General features: G+C 50.2%; 1 protein-coding gene across 1 annotated transcript; it reads left to right on the top strand.

The window, feature by feature from the left end:
- The first annotated feature begins 66 nt into the window (after nucleotides 1-66).
- IL23R (interleukin 23 receptor) lies at nucleotides 67-13,495 on the top strand. The gene is made up of 15 exons (XM_084291136.1): nucleotides 67-191; nucleotides 720-814; nucleotides 1,455-1,748; nucleotides 1,890-2,013; nucleotides 2,674-2,828; nucleotides 2,951-3,096; nucleotides 3,678-3,825; nucleotides 4,170-4,252; nucleotides 4,422-4,620; nucleotides 5,808-6,005; nucleotides 6,277-6,360; nucleotides 9,267-9,317; nucleotides 10,474-10,570; nucleotides 11,981-12,071; nucleotides 12,526-13,495. The coding sequence occupies exons 2-15, from the start codon at nucleotides 757-759 to the stop codon at nucleotides 13,147-13,149; spliced, it is 2,352 nt and encodes a 783-aa protein (XP_084147262.1). The 5' UTR covers nucleotides 67-191; nucleotides 720-756; the 3' UTR covers nucleotides 13,150-13,495.
- Nucleotides 13,496-25,524: the final 12,029 nt, after the last annotated feature.

The following is a 25,524-nucleotide window of genomic DNA, read 5'->3' as shown; positions in this document are numbered from 1 at the left end:
CCAGGAGGAACGCCACGGAGCTGAGGGGGTCCGGCAGCAGCAGAGCCCGGCCGTGCTCCTGGTGGGTGCAGCTCTCGGAGACCCTCAATCCGCCTCCCCTCGAGCTCCAGCCGTGGCTCCCCCGGGGCAGGCGGCTGCGCCGGGACGGGCGGCACGTGCCTGGCCAGGAGGAAGGCGAAGAAGTTGCTGAAGTAAGCAGCTAAAGTCGGGGGAGCTCGTGGGATGCGAACACGAGCCCTGCTTTGGGGTTTGGTGATGCACGACCCCGGGGGTGAGCACGGGGAAGGAGCAGCAGGAGCAAGGCGGGTGGGAACGTGTTGGGAAATTTGGGGATTTCTGCCCAGGGCACCGTGGGCGGTTGGGTTTGGCCGTCTCCAGGGATGGAGGCTCCACGGCAGCCTGCTCCTGAGCTCCGTCACCCTCACAGCAGAATGCTTTTCCTTACATTTAAATGGGATTTCCTGATTTTTAATGTAAGCCTGTGAAGGAGAAGCCTGGCTGCATCCCCTCTGCTCCCCCCAAGCAATCCCAGCCCCTCGGTGCCGGGTGCCAGCCCCACGGGGTGTCACCAGGCCGAGGGGCAGGATCATCCCCATCCTGGCAGGGTCCGGACCCTTCCCTCCCACAGCTCCCGGCCACCTCGGGGCTGGTCCCTGAGCACCCTGCAGCCAGGACGGGCGCCTCTCACCACGAGGCTGACACCTCTCCTGCCCCCCCAGACTATGCCACGCACGGACGGCGGCTGCAGCCCAGGCCATGGCAGGGGCCGGCAAGGCTTTGGTGCTCCACGTCCTGCTCTGCTTCCTCTGCAGAGGTAAGTGGCTGCGTGGCACGGCACGGCACGGCACGGTGTGATCCCTGCTCAGGATCAGCCCCGGGGCAGGAACGTTGCAGCACGGCCCCAAAAGCTTTGGGGAGCTCAGCACCACCTTCTCCCATGCCCCTGCTGTACCTCAGCTCCCTGCTGCCATCCCCACCCCGGCCTCGCTGAGCTGCCCGGGGGGGTTTCAGCAGCCCCGAGCACCCCGCGAGCTGCTGCTGTTGCCATGTGCTCCTGCCTCCGTGCTGCACGAGCTCTGGGCGCAGCTGCGCCCTTTCCAGGAAAGCCAGATCGAGCCGATACCAGTCGAGAGCAACGGCTTTATCAGGGCTGCTGCAGGGCCCCGATCTGATAGCAAAGGGCAGCGCACGCCTCCCATCTAGGGGCCGCCGTAATCTCAGGGGATCAAGAGATAGCACGCCGGCGCGTTATTTCCCTGTAGTCATTTGAGCGTTAGGGCAGAACGTAAAATGGGTGAAAGTCGCTCGTTTCCGAGCCGAGTGGGTGAGTCACCGGCTGCCTGCTGGAGGCAGGGGGATTTACCCTGTGCCCAGGGGGGCGCGGGGGGCCGGGGGGGACCCCTCCGGAGGCACTCGCCGCCGGTGCCGTGTTTGAAGCCGCGGGCGCTGCGCAGGTGTTGCCCGAATCAAGTGCCAGGGCAGCGTGTGGATCGAGCCCGGCCTGGAGGTGCTGATGGGCTCCAACATCTCCATCAACTGCCTGTCCACCACCGGCTGCCCGAGGGCCAACCTCTCCATCCAGCTCAACAGCACGGCCCGTAACGGGACCCTGCGCCCCCTCAACAGCAGCGCGGCCCAGCTGCGGCTGCACGACTTCAGGCTGCCCTACAGCACCGTGCTCTGCTTCGACCACTGCCGCAGCAGAGAGAACGTGGTTCTGGTCTGCGGGACGGAGGTCTGGGCCGGCTGTGAGTATGGCCACGGGGCCGGGGAGCTCGTCGTGAAGCGGGGAGCGACGGGGATGGTGGTGGTGGGGATGTGGGGATGTGGGGATGTGGGGATGTGGGGAGGGGGGTGTCTGTGCGCTGCTCCTGACGCTGCCTCTCCAGACCCCCCGGAGACCCCCAGCAACCTGACCTGCACCATCGGGGAGCACTCGGGGAGCCTGGCGTGCACGTGGGATGCGGGGCGGCCGACCCACCTGCGCACCGAGTACCGCCTGCACCTGAGCAGGTAGGGCCCCGCGAGGACGTGCGGAGCTGGCGGTGGCACCGGGGTGCCAGAAGGGTACGAGCAGAAAGGGTGCAGCCAGCAGCACGCACCTAACGGTGCCCAAAACCCAACACGGAGCTGCTGTAAGGGCTTGGCTCTCCAGCAGGCTCGGTGTGCACGCTGACCCTGCACGCTTTATGCCACGTCCGATGCCAAAACCCGCTCGACACAAGGCTGCCGGGCTTTTGGAGTCAGCCTGGCTCAGTTTCACACTTCAACGTGTTCGGGGCAGGCACGTGCAGGCGGTGTGGGGGGCAGTGCCTGCCCTCCTGCTGTCGAAGCAGCCCCACCGGTGGAGCCGCTCGGGTTCGAGCCCTGAGCCCCGCAGCCAGAGAGCTGCAGGAGTCGCCTTTCTGCAGCAAAACTGCCAACGCCATCCAGCGGTGCCAGGAACCAAAGGGAGTTACTTTCTAGTTCACTTTAAGAGTGAAAAACTCCCGCTCTGGGGATGACTGTGCCCCGGTTGTAACCCGTCGCTGACGCGTGGGTGCCTTCCCCACGGGCCTGCACGTGCTCGGGTGGGCGCGTGGCACCACCACCAGACCACAGCCTGGCTCCTGCCGGGGATCCGAGCCCCTCGGTGCGGGGACGGGCTCTGACGGGGCTCTTTCTGCTTCCCAGCACGCAGACAGCAGAGGAGGACGTGTTCCCCGCGGGCTCGCCGGTGCCCCTGAGCACGCTGCGTGGTGGCAGCCGCTACTTGGCATGGGTGCAGGCCCGGAACGCGCTGGGCACTGCCCGCTCTGCCCCGCGGCACCTCGACCTGCAGGAGCTGGGTACGTGGGGACAAGCACGAGTGGCGCCGCTCCCACAGCCCTCCCGTCGCTCGCTGGCTCTTCCTGTGCCAGCCGTGGGGAGATGGGTGCCGGCCAGGCTCAGGGCTCTCGCTCCCCCACAGTGGTGCCCGCGTTGCCCTTGGCCGAGGGCGCGGAGACGACGCTGGGCTCGCCTCCCATCACCACCGTCCTCTGGAGGCAGCAGACGCAGCTGGAGGACGTGCACTGCGAGGAGCGGCACAAGGCGGAGGACGCCCCAATGTGGCATGTGAGACGGCGCCAGACCCCTAAATCTCCCCCAATTACAGACCCGTGGGGACCCCACGGTGCCGGCCCCCCCAGCGCCTCCAGCAGTCGGCCTTTCCGGCAGTGTTATCTTTGCGTTTTAAGCAAGAGGGCAAAACCCCAAACATTTCCAAATGTTATCTAGCTCTGCAAGGACAAGGCGGAAAAAAGCCACAGAGGGTGCTCAGCGTGCGCCCACTTCATCAGCCTCCGTCCCTCTCGCAGACACAACTGTACCCGGGCAGGCTGCTCTGGGGTCCTGTTTGGGAACCTCCTCTGGCTGAGGACCAGATCCCAGCGCTTTTTTTTTCTTTTTTTCCTCCCAATTTTTGTGCTCCAAAGTGATGCAGGGCAGCCAGGACAAGCCCATCCATCACACCACACGTGGGCACTCCACTACCCACTCACTGGCTGCGCTCACCCCATGGCCATGGGTTCAGCAGCCCCATGTGCTGGGGGGGCTGTGGGGTCCCTGTGTGCTCGGGGGGGCTGTGGGGTCCCCATCCATGCAGACGGGGAAGGCGTTGGGCCCCGCTCTGCCCTAGCACCCGGCTTCCCTTGCAGGTGGAGGCGTGGGACAGCGCGGTGCGGGCCGGGCACCCCCTGCAGAGTGACACCCGCTACGTGTTCCAGGCCCGGTGCCGGCGCAGCCCCCAAAACAGCCCCTGGAGTGCCTGGAGCCCCCCCTTCGTGTACACCACCCCCGAGGCCGGTAAGTGTCCCGTATGAGCCCTGTGTGACGTGATGCGGGCTGCACGGGGCTTGTGGGGCAGCCCTACCTTCACCCGCACCCCGCTCACGGCAGCGTGAGGGATCTGGGGCTGTGCCTGCCCTAAAAAGCCCTGTCAGCCGCTGCTCTCAATCTGGGCCATTTCCTTCCCCAAGCCACACGTCGGCAGCTCTGGCACCGCGGTGGTGACACCCTCTGGGTACGGCACAGCCGGTGCAAGGCAGCTGGCGGGGGGCCATGAGGGCGATACGGGTGGGCACAGGCCCCGTGCCGTGGTGGGCAATGTCCCCAGCCTCAGGACCACGTCCCCGTGGCTCTCTCCACAGCCCCCGCGGCAGCACCCGATGTCTGGCGGCGCCTGGGCTCGGTGTTCCCGAACGGCAGCCACGAGGTGACAGTCTTGATCAAGGTAAGGCCTTGGGGTTAAGGGTTGGGGTTTGTAGGGCTGGCAGCGAGGTTTTAAGGTCATAGCGTGACCTTAAAAAGAGGGTGGTGGGGCCCCTCTGAGCACATGAGGGTGAGGAGGGGACCTGGGGCACCCCGTGCCCGTCTCCACCTCTCGCCCTCCGCAGCCGCTGCCGCCCCGTGCTGCCCGTGGCAGGATCCTGGGCTACGCCGTGTCTGCGGGATCAGGACAGCCCCTCTGCAACACCTCCAGCACCTCCTGCAGCGTCCTGGTGCCCCCGGGGGTGCGCGTCCTCCACGTCACCGCTCACAACTCCCGGGGGGCGTCCAGCCCGGCCAACATCACGCTCGGCCGGGAGGCCAGGCAGCAAGGTAGGATATCTCCCACAGCAGCGCTGGTGATATCAGAGATCTGCTTTTATCAGAACCCGGGGGGAAAAACGTCACGCAGACACGTGGGTTCAAAGCAAGAGGCGCTCCGCCTAGGGAGTGCAGCGCCCTCCAGACAAGGCCAGCGTCCCCTGCAGATGCCCCAGCCGCACAGCCCTTTGCCTCCGAAGGCTGCAGCGACAAGAATAGCTTATAAAAATAAAAATAAGCTTGTCCTGCCTGTGCCTGGCACGGCTCCGGGCACCCCTCTGTGCCCACAGCTCCCGAAATAGCTCCCGCTGCCGTCCCGGCCGTGAGCTGGAGCCTTTGGGGCAGGAAGGGAGGAGAAGGAGCTCCCGGGCTGCCTCGGCTTCCCTGCGCCACAGGCTGTGGCTTTCCCCGCAACCACACTTTCCTATTTTTGAAAACGTCACTTTTAATGAGCAACGGGAGGGGAAAGTCCCGTTCAAGTTCAGGACAAATAGCGAGCATGACTAAAACGAAACCGTGCAGTGTAAATAAGGTGGAAAAAATGCTCTAATCTCATACTTATCAGAATGATGCTTGTTTCTGGTAAAAAATGTCAGGTAAAGCATCTCAGAGAGAAGAGGCATGACAAAGCTGAACACGTGCTTTTGTGAGGTAGACACGTGTATATACATATACACATGCAGGTGTGCGCATATATTTTATTTTATTTTTATTTTATTTATTTTTATTTTTATTTTTATTTTATTTTATTTTATTTTGTTATAATGAATATGATATGATATAACAACTTAATATAATATAATATAATATAATATAATATAATATAATATAATATAATATAACATAACATAACATAACATAACAATATATTATGATATGATATGATATGATATGTGATATGATATAATATAGCACATAATAGACTATATAATATTGTATTATAAAACTAAATATATAATTATACAATTATATAATCTATGTTATATGTGGAAAAAATATTTTATATTATAAATATAAATATAACCATACATTTACGTATATATACCAATACCAATGCCTATATATATACCCATACCTGTACCCACACCCATACTCACTGCATCCTAGAAGACTTTTTCCCTCCCAGCCCTGTCCCCCCGATGAAGCCCTGCTCCTGCCCAGGCAGAGGCCTCCCAGCTCCGACCCCTCTCTCCTTGCAGCCTTCCCGGCACCGGCATCGGTGGAGGTGCAGCGCCAGAACCAGAGCAATGTCTCTGTGTCCTGGCAGCCCCCGAGAAGCAGCAGGAGCCCCCTGCTCTGGTTCATCGTGGAGTGGGTTTCCACAGCTCCATACAGCAAGGAGGAGCGCTTCTTCTGGAAGAAAGTCCCGTACCAGGACACGCTCACCTACATCCAAGGTAAGCAGTTCCACGGGGCCTTTTGCTGCTGGCTGCAGCTCGTCGAGGTATCGCAAAGCCAAAATCTCACTGGGATTGAGCCCCTGCCCACCGCTTCAGGAGCTGGGGGCTGTGAGGAGCCCAGGGAGCAGGAGGGAGCGGAGCAGTGAGGGATGTAAGGGCAGCCGGGGTGTTTGGTCCCCCAGGGCTCAGCCAGAAGCCCTCAAGCAAGTCTACAGCTTTAACAGCAGCTTACAAATATGTTTTAAAGGCAAACAATGCTTTATTTCAGAAGACACAGCAGTGGCAAGCAACATCAACGTGTCGGTTTATGCAGTCTACCCAGACGGAGTGAGCAAACCCACCTCTGGCCAAGGTAAGCCCAGCTGTGTGGAGAAGCTGTCGCTTGCTGTGGTGGAGCTGCAGGGTTCAGGCTGCTGCTTCGTGCCTGCTGTCCTCACAGTCTGCCAGTTTTATGGAGTTAGTCTTAGAGACAAGGGGCAAAAACCCGGCATGGGCCAGAGAGAAACAGGAGGCTGACAAAGGAAACTGTGGTGACAGGTCAGAGGCTTTAACACACCTGTATGAAAGGCTTTTCTAGCCTGCTCTTGTGCACAGATCTCTATTGCACATGAGAACTGCATCTTACTCCACAGGGTACACCAGTGGAGTTGCTCTCCCTGTTTGGGATAGAAAATAGGAGGTTGCTGCTTTGCCTATTTGGTAGCAAATTGTTATAGAAAAGACAAAGCAGAAAACAACTTTTACGGAGAAAAACTGCAAGCTTCCCTTTCTTAACTCAAGCTGCACGTAGGCAGGCTTCAGTCCTGGAAACTATTTTAGATAAAATAGGGCATGGACCAACTTAAAAAAGACCATGAGGATATCTGTGCATCATCTCCAGTGATGTGTGCGTTGGCTTTGATCGCTCTCATGAGCTGGGCATGCTGAGTCCCCTACTGGCCCTCACCTAGGCCAGGACAAGCCATGCACAGCTCCCAATGTGAGTGCTGAGGACACGTCCCAGCACCACCAGACCTGTCCCAAGGGCACCACCATGCAGGGAAAATTCACCACCTGCGCTTTCACGGAGCCCCATGGGCACAGTGAGCATCCTGGGGAATCCCGGCCTGAGGGCAGGACAGGCTGAGCATAAACCAGGTGTGATAACGCTCAGGGTAGGCATTCATCATTCCAGACATGTAGTCTGACTTCTTATCTTACACCTGTCATACAGCAATATCTGGAAAGAACCTGTTATTTGTGCTAGCTGAATGCTTTAAATGCTTAAAATAGAGAGCTCATCATTCTTAGTTACACAGACTCCTGTGATAAAACCTGGGGGTTTATGTGGGAAAGCACCAACGTAAGGCACCCAGCGGGCCCAACCAGCACCGTACATCCTGCCTGACCCCACAGGCTGGCCCTTGTTCCTTATGTTCCTTACACAAGCTGAGCCCATCAGCAAGGCATTTCTGTAGTCATATTAACAGATAATACAAGATAAATGTGCCAGTGACACCAGCCCCAAAACGTGCCTAGTTCCAAGGCTGCTGAGTGATCTAATTTACTCAGTCGCTTTCTGTTACAGTCCGTGCTTAGCCGAGGACTGCTTTGGGACACAGCTCCCCAGCTGAGCGGGCAGCGCTGTAACCACACTGTTTAGGGAACAAAAACACTGGGTCTCCACCAGCCATGCTAGGAGATGGACGTCTCAAATCTACAGAATTGTGCTTTGGTGAAACAGCGGCAGCGCTACCCAGGTTAGGTCACATCGGACGGAGCCTGGTGGCAACCCGGTGACATGAGATGTATCTGACACGGGGACACGGCTGATATTGCCACGTCCCTCTCCGGACAGTGGGAGCCTGGAAGGCCACAGCCTGGGGACACCTCCTCGTCAGGAGGCCTCCTCCTTGCAGGGCCACCCGGTGGCACCACCCGGTGGCACCACCCGGTGCCAGCCGCATGGTGGCAGCACCGTGGGGATCATGGACCCAGAATGACATTAGGGTTGGAAAAGGCCTCCAAGATCTGGTCCAACACCCCCCTACCACCAATGTCACCACTAAACCCTGTCCCCAAGCACCACGTCCAACCTCTCCTTGAACACCCCCAGGGACGGGGACTCCACCACCTCCCTGGGCAACCCGTCCCAATGCCTGACCGCTCTTTGTGCCAGTACAAGATGTGGCCCGAGCCATTTTCCTCACAGGAAAACCATAGCGAACAGGGCTCGAAAGCTGTGTTACCCGATCCCAGGGGAAGATCAGCTGTATTGCTTTCATGTGCTGAAACTGTTCCTGGGTTTCAGGCAGAGAGGCCTCTGGGCTTCTGAGACAAGCTACCCCCATGCTCCTCATCCTCACTGCCCAACAGTTTTCCACTTTAGTGACCAGTGCTTTAATTGCTCTACTTCAGGATGATGGCTCCGGGCCTGTCCACGGCCAAAAGGGAACCCATGAGGAGCTTCCCTGCCCACAGCAGCGTGTGCCTGAAGCCCCAGCACTCCTCCTGCCTGGGCTGCTCCCTCGGGACGCTTCCCCGAGCGCTGAGCGAGCACCTCACGGCGTCCCTGCAGAGCCCGTTTTTCTTGCAGGCTGGCCCCAGCCTCAGCAGATTGCCCCAGATAGGGGCTTGCTGTAGGGCACAGCGATTTCTTCACTCCCCCGTGGCTCAGGTCCCACCGAGGCAGGTTTTACCTGCGGGCTGGGGCCGGGGTTATCAGCATGGCGAGGTGATCCCTTCGGTAACAGTGAGGACAGCAGGCACTTGCTGAGGAAAGGAGATGGCAAGGGAATTGCTTCATATGGCCAGGAAAGAAAGCTTGCTGCCTCTTTTAACAGAAAAATAAGCTTCTTGCCATGGCAGACTCAGCTGCAGCTATCCGCTTAGACAAAATGGTGCTGCTGGAGAACTCAGTGCTCTGGGGGTTGGACACTGGGAAATTATCTGTAGGTGCTCATGGAAAACGGCCTGGGGTTCCTCAGGAAGGGTAAATTCTTGTCTCGGGTACTGAGATGTGTGTGGGAGATTTCTTGTAATGTATTTTACGGTTTTGTTAACATTTTGTTTAATTAGAACTCAGAGAAATACAAGATGATGTAGAGTGCAGATAAGCAGAAGACACTAATTACTTTACAGGACTTTATTTTTCTTATTATACCAGTATTTATTTTCCTAAATAATATTAACAACATAAAAATAAACCAGAGCTTCTACTTCACCTGCTGTACATTCTCCAGATGAAGTGACAGCCTTTTTTTCTTCTCTCTGCTTAAGTCTCCTCAGAGGATCAGATCCCAAGCTTCAGCTACAACGAGACTTCACACGGTAAGAAGTATTTCAGGCTTGGTGAGTGAGAGCTTCTGCTTGACCAGGAGTGGACGTTTCGGCCAGAGCCGCGAGCGCAGCATCTGGCGATGTAGCAGTGAAAGGGAAGTGAAAGCTCCGTCGTAATCTGGGGAGGTCAGAGCCAGCAAAGCAACTTTTCACTTGACAGGAAAATGAGCCACATGGCAAGAAAGGCTGCAGTCCTGCCCTGGGGTGAATCCAGCTTGCATAATTCCTGCCTTTGAGTTTTGTTTTCTTATGAGACGTAATAAAATGTACGTTACGGCAAACAGGAGTTAAGAAACCAAGGAAAATATCATAATGTTAACATATAAAATAACAATGACGGACTGCTCTGGCCTTACAATCTGAGCCATAGCTGGTTTAAACATTTCCCATGCATGTTTCTAACTGCAGTTATGCTTTTGGTTTGCACGGCTTCTGGTAAAGGTTATACTATGTTCTGCTTCAGTATTTAAAGCAAAACCAAAACCAACATAAGCAGAAGAGCTTGCTCAAGTATTTCTGGAAAGTAATTCTGTGTAGGAAATGGTTAAACACAGTGACCACACTTACTAGAATTACTTGGCTGGAGGATCCCGGCCGGGTGGCGACTGGCAACCACCTCGGGGCAGCGGAGGGGCGGCCACTTCCGAGGACCACGCAGAGCCTCGGCCGCCCGCTGCTGCACTGCTCTGCTCACGCTTCTGAAACAGAGTGGAACAGAGGGCTTTGCTTTGGTGTTGTGATTGCTTTGCTGCGAAGCAAATGGGCCAGTTAAATGCTAAGGGCTTATTTTATCAATGATCACCACTTCACATAAGTTCACGTAGCGGCATATGAGGCAGCGGGAGCAGGTTCATTGCCAGCTGCCTGTGGTTGGCAGTGGCATGGATGAGCAGCAGAAGGGTCCTCCAGAGCCTGGCCCTGATGCCTTCGTGGCCTCCAGGTCTAGATAAATATTGCCCCTTCCCCAAACCATTAGAACTGCAAGTGCAAACGTATAGGAATGACAACAGACATGCAAGGAGTCACGTTCAACATGACTGCTTGTGATGCAGAATTATTCACAAGTGCGACTGAGGATGTGGCCTATAACATCTGTTTTAAAATGGGAGCTACCTGACTAACCTCTTTCCTCTTTGTCTTCTTTCAGATGATGACACTGGAGTTTTCCTGGGAATGGGTGTCAGTGTGATGGTATCGTCAGTTGTTCTTGCTATTCTGATGTTTAAAAAATCAGCTAGAAAAAGGTATTACTTTCATCACATTTTTTTCTTGATATGTAACTCATACTTTTCTTCTAGAATATTCTAAAGGTAACTAGAAAAAGCTGTCCTTCTCCCTATGCTCGTCTCCTACTGAGGGCAGCTTTGCCTGTTCATAATATTGCTGCATAAGAGGCTATCCGTGCACTCCACAAGAAGGTAGAGACCAATAAAAAAGTAAAAATCACTCCTCTGTAGGAACCAGACATGATATATTATTATTATACAGATCTAGGGGGAGTAAAAGAAAAAATAGGGAAAATAAAACCTTCTTTAAATAAGTTTTATACTAGGATCTGTTACTCTTTTGAATGAGGAAGGGATGCTGCCCCTGGGACAGGCTGCTGGCTGCCCCCATGTCTGCACCTTGGGAGACTGGCAGAGGCTGGGGAGTTGGAAAAGAGCTGGAAAACCAAGCAGGGAAAGTCTTCCTTCCATTTTGTTAACATGACTGCTGCATACCTAGCTTGCCAAGCACCCTCTCCGCAGTGAGAGGAGTCCCAGCAGTGCTGTTCCTGACACAAATAAATAGAAACGGTCGCCTCTGTGCCACAGAGCTGGCTGTTGGACATTCCTGATAGAGCAAGAAAGAGGGTGGAGAAGACCTGGGGTTAGAGGATGTTGAAGGGCTGCCCCTTTCAGTTCCTGAACCCTGTCTGAATTTTTCTGCTGTTGGTGTAATTGGGCAAGACAGCAAGAACAGAGAGCGTGTACTTTCTCAGGAACACAGCAGTGCACACAACATCAGCAAAGCTCAACTAAATCAAAATCTCTTGCAAATGATTTTCATTTCTGCAGCAGCTTCGTTTGTCGGAAAATCAATTTTCGTTCCTGCAGCAGCTTTGTTTGTAGGAAAATCAACTTTCATTACTGCTGTGTATTTTATTTCATCAGCTCAGGACACATGCATCCTCTTATTTAAATACTTAGCTTGGGTTCCACCACCCACCTCAGTTTAGTAACATTTTCCCATACATGTATGTTTTACACAAGGGATTTAAACAGAGTAATTTAGTTTCCAGACTTGCTCAATAAATGTAATTTTGAATGTAGTGCAGTGACAAAACCCAATCCTGTTCTGAGGGAAACAGCACCCGCTGTGTTGCAGCCATACAGCGTAACGTTAGGGTGAACAGTGCCCCTCTGCCAGCTGGAGCCAGGCTCCACCACCACCACAACCAGACCCAGGGGAACAGCATTGAGAGATGAAGAGATGGGGTTCAGATGGGAAAACCTACACACATGGGGAAACTGAGGCTTTCCAGCCCTCCACAACGGCCATGAATGATGGATACACTCAGTGTTCCCTCCCTGACTGGGGACAATTTTATCCAGAACAAACAAGTAAATGACTAATAAAATTGACTAACATTTTGCTTTTTTATTTTGGTAAAGAATTAAAGCAACAGTTGCATCACTCTTACCGAAATGGCTACGTGAAGATTTTCCCCACATGGAAAACAGCAACGTGATAAAGTCACTCCAGGTAATTGCACCATTATTTTTTTTTTCCCCATTTACATATACTTAAAAATCATTCTGCAGCTGTGAGAAACATGGACAGAGCAGGATTCAGATTTAGGGGATCTAGAACTGATCAGAGAATCATTTGCCAGCCATTTGCAAGGTGCATGGAAGCCCAGCTTAGCTGGAGTCTTTAAACCTTGCTTCAATATAAATTTTATCCAGTAGTGCCAATTGAATCAAGCTGACCTTGTGGTGCATGGAGAAGAACAGTGACGTGCACAGCTGCTCCTGTCTTCTCTCTGCCACCTCGCAGTAGTCTGTCCTATGGAGAGGATTAGATGGGAGAAGAGGGAAGGATGTTGAGATGAAGACAAGAAGTCGTTGCCCTATTTCCTCCGTGTGATGCTCTAATGATATCTCTCCCCTTGGCAAAATTTGCCAGTTTGTTACTAGACTCTTTTTTTTCTTTCTAGGAGAAGAATGAATTCACAAGCAACACTTCCTGTGAGCCATTCCTGGATCCCACAATCATGGAAATAGAGGAGATGTCAGTGCACGAGAAATACAAGAATGTGGACATCAAAAAGAAACCCAGCACAGCGGTCCCTGAGAACGTGGAGCACCCACAGAGCCCAGCACCAGCCGTCAGCACTGCCCCTGAGCATGTCAGTGACTACAAGCCTCAGATTTCCGACGGGAGCCCTCTGGGATATGTAGCTGCCAATATTTACCAAGCACAGTCCCACACACCAGCTCCAGAACCAGAGACAACCGAGACAACCTTTTTCTTCAGAGACTACACCAGTCCCGTTAGCTATCTGTGGAACGCCGAAGGAGCGGAGCACAACGTCTGTCTGCTGGAAAAGATCAACCTCATTTTAAACAACAACAGAAGCGGGCAAAACTACGCGTTCAGCTCAGCGCAGGAGGAACAAAATACCCTTTTGGAAAACCAGTGGGAAAAAGCACTGTCGAGTGAAAACGTTCAAGAGCAGACACTGGTCCCAGATGAGCTGGTCTCTTGCTTGAGAGCAATGAATGAAGAACCTGTGGATATACAGAGCTGTCTGCAGCAACGCATCGGAAGGTTATTTTGAGCAAAGTTATAACTGGGATTAAAAAAACACAACACAAAATTACGAGTGGATCATCATGGTGCGCATCTGCCTTTGGGATTACAAACATCAGAACTGGAACAAAGCTCCGAATCCAAAACTCACTCCCTTAATGGACTGTGAATAGTTTTGGATGCATGGATCACCTTGGCCAGTAAATCATCGTTTTACACTTACCTCATATTTTTACAAGCATAACAATGCATAAATGCAGGGGTTCCTGTAAGAACTGAACTACAAAGCGGGTGATTTCTACAGGATGCAATATGCTTCAATTATTATTCTAAGTCACTCTTTGGTTAAGTACTTGGAACATTCAATACCTGGAGCTGATATCTTTTAAGATGGATAAAACGATCCCTTGGACCATTCTGACTGAATTGTGTAAAATACCCTGGGATCACTCATAATGAGGAGACACTACACTGAGCATGATTTATCTATCATGCAGCACCCACGGCGACCATATGATTTTTTTTCTGTTTGACAGGATAACTCAGTTTCATTTTCCCTTCCATTCAATAATAAAAAATGCATCAGATAAGAACAAGCCTTCATCAGCTTGGCCTACCAGCCTGATTTAAAATCTCTCTCTAAATTTGTCTCTAGATGGGTGATGTTTTGGTTTGGGTGAAGGATTTATTGTCTCACATCAGTTTGTCAGTGGTTCAGCTTTGCTGTTCTGCATGAAGCAGAACACGGCACAGAGAAATGGCATTTATTAGGCATATAACAGGAAATTCGGATCTTCTGAAATACAGAAAAGGAAATATGGGAGCCCCATTCCTGATTAGGGGTCTTGGAACCATTATAAGTTTGCCCAGGGCTTCAGAGGTGGTCCTGCAAGATGTTCCTAAAGCAACCAGAAACTGCCTGGAAATGGGAGAGGTTGGATTTTGTATCTAGCCCTTACTTGACTGACCACCCTGGCCTTTTCCAGGAAACACTTTAAATGCTTTTAAGGAATAGAAGCACAAAGAAAGTTTACTACACCCTGTAAAACACTTCGCTGCTCTCCCAGGGCGGTGCTGGCCCATGAGCAGGACCCCCAGGTGCCACAGAAATGCTAAAAAAGTGTACTTTTAGTGCCCAGAGAGTTGTAACGCCCCGGTGCAGCATCCAGAGCATAGACACAGTGCTCTTTTACCTCTGAACATGGCCAGCCAGCAGCACAGTGCCCAGGAAGGAATGATCCTCACTGCCTTGGCCAGCTCAGGGCAGCTCCCTCAGGAGCCCCTTGACCTCCGCAGGCCAGCAGCACTGTGCTCTAAAGCTCAGCTGTGCACATTTTAGGGTTTTCTAAAGCACCGCATGGAAACTGTAAAAACTACTGTCTGAGAAAGGTGGCTGTGGGCATCCCAGAGCCCTCACTGCAGGCTGAGTGCTTAAAAACACCCGTGGGTGCCCTGCAGAGCAGTGTATGGACAGCTCTGCGTGATCATGGGCTACCCATCACTCCTGCATGTAGGTCTGAGTCCCCGTTCACAAGCAGCAGCACCGAGGAGCCTCTGAACTGTGTAGCAGGACGTGTGACTTCTGTTCACAGAGGAGCCTGCGCAATTAGCGGTCTGGGTAGCTCAGCTGGCTGTGCACGTCGCAGCAAATATATGCAGGGGATATATCCTGCAAGGCTGATGTCAACATCATCACAATAAAAGGAAAAAAGATCATCTGCCTGTGCATTACCAAGTCGAAGCCTGTACAAGCGTAAGAGTAAGACTCAACACATTTTAATTAGACTTAAAAAACTAACATAAATGCTAACCTATATGTTAGCAGGTATCCAGCATTATACACTTTATCATTTTTTGCAGTAAAGCTGCTAAGCCTGGAGATTATAACTTTTCTCTTCAATTTTCTGAGGCACCCTATGTACTTCTCTAATGGCTGTTGCACAAATTGATCGATTTCGGCATTTAGTCCTGGATACCTTCAAACCAGAACAGTTGGGGGCTATTCCTGTCTCCTCTTAAACCAAGAGATCTGCCATTTGTCACTTAAATTTACCAAGTAGTATTTTACCTGGCAAGATGTGGTAGGTTTGTTCTTGAGAAGCAGCAAACTGTTTCCAAGCCTGAAATGTTACTCTTACATGTAAGCTAGTCTAAAATTAGTGATTGCTGCCTGTGCAGGAAGGAAATTGTAAAAGAACAGCCACATACTATCAGCAGCCAAAATGTGAGGTGTGGAAGATATTTTTTTCAATGTCCACATCCTGAGACTTGAGCTGCCTATGTTGCCTGAACAAGCAACCTGTGTGGGGTGTTTACTGCTACATGGAAGTGCTTGTTTTTGTTTGTTTGTTTGTTTGTTTTCAGAAAAAATGAACGGAAAGTGTGATCTTACATTTCAGGCGCCTGCTGTATAAAGTCTGAACGTGTAGCGTTGCTAAATTACCCTAGGAGAGATACCTGCAAATGGATTTGTGGATGAAGGAGGCTAGTTCCTTTCCCGTTGAGGAAATCACCACACGCAGTCGTGCAGGGCTGAATCCTCTGCCCCCCTCTTGCCATTCACACGTTCTTCATCAGTGGCGTGACTGCCATGGGTTTTGCTGGGGCTGAAGGAAGCCTTTCTTCTCCACGTGTGCAAATGGATGCATCTGGTGAATAAGGACTGGTTACCAGGGGGAAACAGAAGGAGAAGGGCACAAATATACAACGCAGTCTCCCTCTCTCTTCCTTCTAACCCATTTAGATGGTGGTGATGGGTTAGGTATGGAATAGACCCCTGTGATGCTTGGCAATGAATGTTCATAAACTGCCCAGAGCATGATGAAAGCTGGGATTCTGCCAGCAGCCTGGCACCACGTTGTGTCCTCAGTTTCAGATTTTACCCGTTAGACGTGCTCCTGACTCTGCTTTTTGTCTTTGCCTGCTTTGACCTTGCAAGGCCCTTGCATCAGGCCCAAGCCCTCTTTCCACCAAGTGCAGTGCTTAGTGGTAAAAACCAGCATCCTGAGTGACGGGAATTGAGCTAGCTGTTATGTAAGCACGACACCAAAATCCTTGCAGCAGGCAACTCTTGAGTATATGGACGGCTCAGCACTCAGAATCAAATCACGCTGTCATTCTTAATAGAGCTACTTTAACATCTACAGATTCCCTTCCTTCCCCAAATATTACGAGCTCTCTAATTCTCAGTTCCAGCACTTCCCAACCTTTTTTCCAAGTTTGGTTGTATTGTTGGCAGCTGAATCTCGTGGCAGTGAGTTCCACAGGTTTTTTACCAGTTTGGCAATGAGTTTCATGGGCTCTTCAGCTTACTTGTAGCATGGGTTCGATGTGCAGCTGAGGCACGTAAAGGAAGCGTGTGCTGACTAAAGTCTGTCTCCACAGACAATATAGACCAAAAAGCATTGATCTCTCACTTATGTACCACTCAACCTGTGAGACTGCAGACTCATCTATACATTATCCCATGCAAGTGAAATCTGTATGTAATTATTTTATGACAAGACTTTTCTTTTTTTATGCCTAATGAGTAACACAGAGAAATCAGCTGCTGTCGAAGTACAGTGTGGGAGAACTTCGCATGGTGCTGTTGTTCCTGATGTACAAAAGCAGTGACCCTGCCTCCTTATCTTGGTGTCTGTCCTGAAGATGCAGATAAAGCCCTCAGAAAATCCGTGCTCACCAGCCTGAGGACGAGCTCTGTAACAGGAATGCTCTTAATGCAAGCCACTCATTTAAATGTAAAGTAATTAAATTTCAAACCACTCTAGTTCCTGATCCAGAGAGATGCACCATGGCTGTTCCTCATTGCTATTCACAGACCTAACACAACCTCAGGAAAAAAAAATGGCAAGAGAGAACAAAGTAGAAAGGAGTAAGAAAATGGAAAGCAACCTTTTCAAAGCTCAGACAGGCTCTGACAACAGCAAAGTCATTCATTGCCAGCTCTTATCTGCAGCCATTGTGTCAGTACAGGGTGTATCAGGTGTGATCGTGTACCGGTGGGAATTCTAAGCTCGGATGGAAAACTGTTATTGACAGCGTGATACAGGTTAGTCAGAGACACTGTCCTCTGGGACGTGTTGCTTGCTGCTCCCCTTCAAAAAGTATGTTTAAAAATTAATTAAACTAAATGTTTAACAAATAAAAGAAATGCGTAGTAAGATACGCATTAAATATGCATCACTAGTTACAATTATAATCATTTATGCTACTGCAGCCACCATCCCATGCATCCTGTTTGAGCGTTTGAAGCACAGGAGAGCTGGCTTTCAGTCTCGGCTCAGTCACCAGCTGTCTGCAACCAAGTCACTTTGCCTCAGTTTCTTATCCACAGAGCCAGGGCAGTAATAATTGCTATTTCCTGTAAAGCTTCAGGATCTAGAGTATAGCACCGTAAAACATCCAGTAATAGGAACAGTACAAGAAAATGAAGATAACGGAAACGTTCAATGAGTAATCTTGTGCTGCTCGTTTTTATTCTGCATGTGCTTGTCAGACTACTCCATGCTGAAAGATTTATAAGCATTTGCTTATCCATAAATTGTGAAAAAGATTTAGCTACAGATAAATACACTACAGAGGGTAAAATTTGATTAAAAACTTTAGTTAGAGTTTCACAAAGCAAAATGACAACAGTAAACATCTGGGGATTTCTGAATGCAAAGACAAAAGATCAAAGCCCAGGTTGTGACCAAGACTTGCAAGCAAAGCTGCAAATAAATGCTTGGATCAGCAAAATCATTCTGAACACAAAGCAACTGAAAAATGACAGCAGGTGAAATGGTTACACAATGGAAGTACAAATATTCACTAAAAATACGCTATTTGGCATGCCTCACATTTCTTAGCCTTCAACAGGATTCATTCTTTAAGAGGGAAGAGTAGCTTTTCAAAGGGCAGAAGGACTGAGCACAGCAGCAGAGAATGAAACTAAACTTGAATTTCGTAGAAGAGGATGTGAGAACTAAGGCTGTGGTTTTGTGTCTTTACTAGCTTCACTGAATGTTAGCTTCATAAAGCCAAATCCTATGAAAATGTCACTTGTAAAACAATGGAAGCAGCACTAGGATAAAATATCAAAGCAAGCATTAAACACAATAAATATAACACAAAGTGTAAAAGTGATCAATTAAAGAAGACTTCAGGATTGCTATTTACCAAAGCAGTCAAGTCTTTCCTTAATAGAGAGAAATCAGTCTTGGCACAAGAATATTAAAAAACAACAACAAAACAACAACAATAAAACCTCCATAATTCTTAACTTCATAAAGGTGCCAGGTGACAGCGTCTATCCTACATCTTCCATATGATTTCCTAAACTTGTACTGTGGGACTCAGGCTCCCTGAGTTCAGCCTTACCTTGCTCAGTTACAAGGAGTCAGGACAACTGCATTTACAGAACTAGGTAACTGATTTCACTCTGCTAGGTAAAGGCAAATCTAGAATCATGGGCATCAACGGTGGGTGTACAGCCAACAGAGCCAGCACCCAGAATACCTGGAATATCAAAGAAACAAACACGCAATTAATTGCTTCCCAACCTATTGCTGTAGCAGTTACTTCAATTGCAAGGAACCCGACATCTGAGTAGCTGAAGCCACTAACGAAGCTAAAGACACAGCAGCAAGAGGGGCAGATGGAATGAACAGCCCAAGTCTGGTTCCTGGAAACGGGGCAGCGTGTGCTGAGGTTTGACATTCAGCAGCGGTGCAGTTTGGCCAGCCGGAGCGGCCGTGGCTCCTCTGCCACATTTAGGGTTTCCACCTCTTCCACTGGGGCCTGAGTCATATTCTTCCACAGCAAATTGGATCAAAGGACTGGTGGGGCTAAAATGTCAGCTGGCAAAACATGAAAAAATGGTATTAATGATGATTTTTCAGGCAGGCGTTTCCCTGCTTTGAGCCACCGTCTGGCTCACACCAGCACAGTGGCTGGGACCCCAGTGACAGAGGCAAGGAGCTTCCATCGTGAAGGTGGTGCCAGAAAATAGCTCACCAAAAGGAACTTTTGGGGAAGGTGGCCTGAACAAGAGAATTCAAATGCAAGGGCAGACTGCTAATATAAGAATTGGGAGGCAAGGCTGGTCAAGACGCTTAAAGAGGGAAAGGAAAGGAAAGGAAAGGAAAGGAAAGGAAAGGAAAGGAAAGGAAAGGAAAGGAAAGGAAAGGAAAGGAAAGGAAAGGAAAGGAAAGGAAAGGAAAGGAAAGGAAAGGAAAGGAAAGGAAAGGAAAGGAAAGGAAAGGAAAGGAAAGGAAAGGAAAGGAAAGGAAAGGAAAGGAAAGGAAAGGCACATGGAGTGGAACATGGAATTTTGTTGGGAAAAAAATAAAATAAAGGGAAGAAGAAAAAAACCTGTGGCGCACTTTTCAAAGAACGGGGATGCAAACACTGCAACAGCTTTCCCTAAGCTAGACTAGACAATGTACTAAAACCAAGAGCTCCAGAGAAAGTCACCAAGGGAATGCATTAAAGAAACAACCATTACTCTTCCATGGCTGATCACTGATGACAATCACTGCAGATTTTTTGGATATACTCACATTCTCTTTCCTGGCTTTTAAGCACTCAGTAATTAACTCCCAGCAAGCTGTCACTCTTCACGTATCATTTTGTTGGTGATGACTCACAACTATTCCTTCACAATTACTCTTTCTCAAGGTTATTTCCAGATCTACCACTTGACATAACCAGAGAGTGTAAGGTCTACACCCGTTGATTTCACTTTTGAATTTGAATTCTGTTTTCTTCAGCAATAATTTTAACATTAGCACTTGCCTATTTTCTGACCGAGTTCCAGTCTTCTTTCATCAATCATCATTTTAACTTTCTCTGATTGCATTAAAACATTTGGAAAAAAGGCAGCTTTTCACCATTTACAACTTCTTGTACTTAAAAATTTTTACGTGTACTTATTATTCTTATTATTTAAATCTTGTATTTAAAATACGCAAAGATAGCATTTTTTCCTTGCAAAGGCTGAGTAAGCCATTCCCAATCTGTTTTGTTTTAGAAATCTCCTTTTATGTGTACTTTTCTTTCCCAGATAAAATATTTCATCTTTCACTTCTAGAAGTTGAGCAGGGATTGCCAGGGATAGTATACATATGGATTTCATTACATCATGAACATCAGCTTTATTTTCACTGTATACACGGAACATCCATGTTCTGTACTCACTGTTTTCCTTTGTCCCAGCATTCATCGGATTATGAGAGTGGGCTGAAGCAGAAAGGATTCTGCCAGGCTAGTTTATCTCCCACTGGTGATTCCCTTCTGATCTGTAGCACTGGAGGCTGTGGTAGATGTGACAGAGAGGCATGGTAACACCAGACCCGTATCTCATACCTCCCTGCCTCTGTTTCTGTAAGCACCATAATGTTGTAGGCAGTAAATGACAGGAGACAGTTTGCAATTCTCCCCCGGCAGCAGACTCCACCCAAGGTAACAGGATTCTCTGAAGCGCATACTCAACCAGCGACCGTATGCCTTGCGTTTACAGTTATGCACTGGCATATTCTCAGTTTGATCACGGAGGCTTCACCCCTCGAAAACCAGCTTACTGGAACAGCAGGCCTGCTCTCAGCACCATGCAGCTGTGGATCTCAGAAGGCACAACGTTGCCTGAGCTGTAAGACCCCACTGCAACCATTAACTACATTTCGTGACGGCCTTTCTTTGGCCTCCTTGCTACAGCCCCCTGCTTTGCTACCAATGCTCCTCAGAGCACCGGCACCACGATCACCGAACACCACGTTATGTCAGCTCTTGGTGGTGCTTTCCCAGGCTTCATTTTCAGAACTGCAGACGCCACCTCCTCGCAGAGAACAGATGACTCCGTACTTTCCTTGACATCATCCTCTGTCCCAGGCAGCTCTCGGGGCGCAGGCCGGCTGGCACAGCACTCGGCAGCTCCGTTTGCAGCTGGGGCCTTGCCCTCCTGCTCCTTCTGTGCAGCCGAGCCCTGGATGAAGGCTTCGGTGGGACATCTGGCTGCAGGGAGCACGCTGTTTTCTTTATGATTCTGAAGTTCTCGGTGTTTGCCTGGGCAGCACCATGCCTTTACTCAGATTTGTGGGAGGCAACACAGAATTACCTTGGGTTCGGCCTGTAAGACAGAGCCTTGCTCCGTCGCCTTGAAGGAACACCCAGCACACAACGTACTGGGCTAGTCCACGTGGCTGGCAGCAAAAACCATTTTCAATCCATTTCTGGAATGCAGTAGCATTTGAAATAAGAATAATAGTTAGCAAATATCTTGCTTCAAAGCCTGGTAGAATAGCAGAGGGTTTATAAAACATCTGGAATATCAAAGCTGTTCCATGACAGTTCTTGGGAACATACGCGCTATTTCGACACAACTCAATGAGAAGGAATCGCATGAAAAAGCAGACTTTGGTGTTAAGCCTTAGGCAAAAAGAAAGAAAAAAAGAAAGTAGCTGCACCTTATGATAGGCACTGGATCGGTGTTTTCAGTTTAGTTTCCCGTCATCGCGACGCAAAATTCTGATCACTCGGGCCACCTGACGGGCACCTTCCCTTAAATGCCTCATTGATGAGTAAAATGCTACTCAAGTTTTGCTAGTGCCAGTTGAGCACCTCATGTAACGGCTGCATAATTTTTTTTTTCAAAAAATGAAAAGCAAATACACCCAGTAAGAGGGAGCGATGGACAGGGTACCAGAGATGAGACTTCATATGAAATCCTCTTGGAGTCCTATGTTAAAATGACACGAATCCTGGCTTTACAGGCTGTAGATGAAGCGCGTGCTGGGAAGAAGTATTGTTAAAAGTGTAAACTAAAAAAAGACAGAGGGGAAATAAGTTATATACTTAAAAGGAAACTGGTGATATTTGGAGTTTCACAGGGTACAGACTTGCACAGTGCATGCATAGTATTTCTGTGAACTTCGTCAGCACTTTCTTCTGTCTAGAAAAAAAAAGTGCTAATGTTATACAGGGATTTGGAAGAGAGACAAAGTGTACTAGGGGTTCAAACTCAAAGACTCTGGACTCTACAACTTAATGCTTTCTATAATTGGTTGTTTGGATGTCAGTCCCCAAAACACCTTTGCTTCAATACTCAAGCTAGCAAAAGTTACTATGAAGCAACGCTGCCGGGAAAGCTGAGTTTGTTATCGACGCCTAACAAAGAGGAGGGACAATAGCTAACGGGGACCTTGTTAATGATAAGCTCTTTCAGATATGGTGGCAGTCCACCAGCGGGCGGATTGAAAATGTGCGAAAGGCAGCACGGACCGGTGCTGAAATAGCCACGGGGGTGCAGAGGAGCAGCGGCTGCACCTGAGGACAGGCTCCTCTCCCCCACCTCTGTCTTGCGCTGCGGTTGCCTGAGCACTTCTCGTTCCAGTCTACCAGCAGGTAGTGAGAGTTATACTTTGGGTTTCACAGGCTTTTTTCTTTCTTTCTTTCTTTTTCTTTTTTTTTTTTTTTTTTTTTTTTTATTCTGGTAATCTTCACCCTTTTCTCATACCTAGGCTTTCTGTAATTGAAATTTCCTGTGCCTTGCCTTCCCTGAGAGAAAAACGGGGGCTGGGAAGGAGGGGAGGGGGAGGGAAGCTGTGAGTAGAGCTAACTTTTGAGCCAGCCTCTTTCAGCAAACCTCCTTCTTACCTCTTCATCTCCCCCCTCGGCCGCCCCCGGCCCCGTCCAACCCCGAGCTCTCGGCCCCGGCCGGCACCCGGGACCCCACCGGGACCCCCGGGAGGGTGAGCCCGGGGCCGGGCGGAGCCGATCGGCGCTGAGGGGAGGCGGAACGGGCCGGGCCGGGGCGGGCCGGAGCCGCCGTGCACATGCGGGAGGCTCCCGGAGGCTGCGGGCTGAGACGAGCGGCGCGGCCGCCCGGTGAGTACCCCCGACGGGGCGGGCGGGCGGGCGGCTCCGGAGCTCTTTGGGGGGGCATCCCCGGTTCCTACAAGCCGGCTGAAGGCAGCCGGGGAGCCGCCGTGCTCCGGCAGCCGCCGTGCTGAAGCGTGAGGGCTCGTTGTGAGGGGCAGAGGCGGTGCTCAGCCCCCCGCCTGCGGCTCAAGGCACGCAGCGACACCCGGGCAGCCCCCGGGGCTCCCGCACGGGCGGCTGTGCCCCTCGTGTGCCGCTCAGCAAGACATTTCCTCTCTTTTTCCCACACCGGCGTGGAATCTGGGGATTTTTTTCATTTATTTATTTTTTTTTACAAAAGCTTGCCGTGTGTCTTTGGTCCAAGCCGAAGCCTATTTCTCCTTCTTTCCCCCTCTTTTGCCCCGGTCGTGCTTTAGACGGCTGGCTGCTCTCTTTTGATGCCGCGTTGAGTTGTCTAGCGCCTGAAATTACTTGAAGAAGCCCCGCTTTTGGGTGGTGACTCAGGTGTTTGGGGTACGGTTGTGCTGTCTGAGGATGTTTACAGCCCCGGGGCGATTTCAGTTTATTGGAAAGCAGGGCATTTACCTGAAGACCTCGGGCGCTGCGATTGCTCATCCCGCAGTTGCAGAGCACCTACAGACCTCGGCGTTACGTGCACCGCTAAGGCTGGGGCGCTGCAGCATTTTGGTCTGAAGAACCCCTGGATTTAAACAAAAAGCACGGTGTTTATGCATTTGGGGCGATTCTTTTATATTTCCCATCATATGAGAGTTCATTTTCTTAAAAAAAGATGTGGGATGGCTCCTGTCTCGTTACACAAAACCAACCTGAAATAACTTTTTTATGTATTAATACACGTACCAAACGTTATATTGTCCATGTGTCCCCCTGGAAGTGCCCCTCCACAGTAGCAAGAGGGGTGATCAGGCTGTGAAGTTTCGCTTTGCAGTGGTTTGCTTGAAATAATGACATCAGGCTGTTAAAATAACTGCGTCTCTGCGGCGGGTCAGAGGCTATGGAAAATGGTCACTGGTGTGTGCTGTGCTGAAGGACCCGATTCGCTCTCGCTGCTGCTGCTGCTCTGCAGTGGCAGGGCAAAAAAAAAAAAAAGGAAACAGTTGTGAATGCTGATCGCAAGAGCAGGGCGACTTTAAGTGCTGAATAATCGGTGTGACCGATTGCATTTGTCACTGCCGCTACCCCAGTGCCGGGATTGTTCAGGAATTCGAGGCATGGCATCGCTTTGCGTTTGAACCGAATTTCTGAGCGATCCTGCGGAGAGCTAAAAACACCTCAAAAGCTCTGTTTTGTTTGGTTTATTCTTAACAACGTGCTCACTACCTATGTCTGCATTTTTTATTTTTTTTATTTTTTCCTTAGGGTAGAGTTAAATGTTCATAAATAAGCTGTGTGTGATGTTTTTCACTTTGGAAACTCATCTAAAGAAATTACAAGGCTGCTAGTTCCCAAAGTCATAGCCGACATTTAATGCACGATGCTTCAACTCTGGGAATCTCCAGTCTGTGTTAGTCACCCGGCATGAAATCAACTCCTTTGGGTTTGGGGGCATCCCTGGGAAGTCTGGGTGCGGGTCTGCTGAAATGTTTTTGGTAATGGGGCTGCTGCATCCCTCACATGCAGCAGTGGACGTCGTATCTGACTCCAGACTGACAGTCAGGTTTTCCTGCCTAGCAGATGCCCTTAGTCCCTCCTCACCGTTCATTAGCTTGTCCTTAACTCCCTCTCCCTGGTGTTCCCACAGCGCTAGGCTGCTGCCTCCAAATGCGTGCCACGGCTGCCTGCCCCTGCGGAGATGTGAGAGGTGAGCCAAGTGTCCGGGCTGGGCGCTGGGAAGCACCAGGCGTTTCTACCACATCTCTTCTGCTCTGGATTTGGCATGTAAAAACGTTGTCTTGGGGAGAAATAGCACATGTTCTTACTCCCTGAGAAGCTGAAGGGGATGGAGGGTGAGGGGGCATCATGTAAATGTCTGTGAGTATCCCCAGGAGAGAATTAAGAAGCTTGAGAGTTGCTGTTTCTACGTACTGGGTGTTCAAACCTCCCTGGTACGGTGTGTTCTTTCTGCTGAAGGCCCTGCCAAATTTTGGCTGTTAGGCAGCTGCGAGGAGCTGGAGAAGTTTACTTTAAAATTTTGGGATCTGTTCACTTCTGCACAAAAGTGGAAGGCAGGAGGTGTAAGAGCAGAAATGAATAAGGAAAATATTTATCCTTCGCACAAGGCGTACTTAGGGTCTGCTCTGGGTGCATTTCACAGTAAGATTTTTGGTCTGCTCTGGGTGCATTTCACAGTAAGATTTTTGGTTCTGGGCTTGCAGGGCATCTTTGCGAAGGAAGAGAGCAAGAATGTCTGTTTTGAAAATGCAGAGTTGTAAAGTACCTGCAGTTCTGACGTTCCTCTAGCTATTGAGCCTGTCTCTAGGGAGAACCAGGCTGAAAATCAGCAGCTGCACGGGACAGCATCTTGAGAGTCACTGCGCAATGTCAGCAGAGACAGTTAATTAGAAAGGACCCATCAAATAAGCAT

Source organism: Netta rufina, assembly GCF_964035555.1.
Source record: "Netta rufina genome assembly, chromosome: 8".
Taxonomy (NCBI): domain Eukaryota; kingdom Metazoa; phylum Chordata; class Aves; order Anseriformes; family Anatidae; genus Netta; species Netta rufina.
This window is presented reverse-complemented; position numbering and strand designations above follow the sequence as displayed.

Bases quoted from the DNA above. Each gene is read 5' to 3' on its own strand.
- IL23R (XM_084291136.1), top strand. From the start codon at position 757: ATGGCAGGGGCCGGCAAGGCTTTGGTGCTCCACGTCCTGCTCTGCTTC. The intron at 2,829-2,950 runs GTACGTGGGGAC...GCTCCCCCACAG, and splicing joins CCTCGACCTGCAGGAGCTGG to TGGTGCCCGCGTTGCCCTTG. The intron at 9,318-10,473 runs GTAAGAAGTATT...GTCTTCTTTCAG, and splicing joins CTACAACGAGACTTCACACG to ATGATGACACTGGAGTTTTC.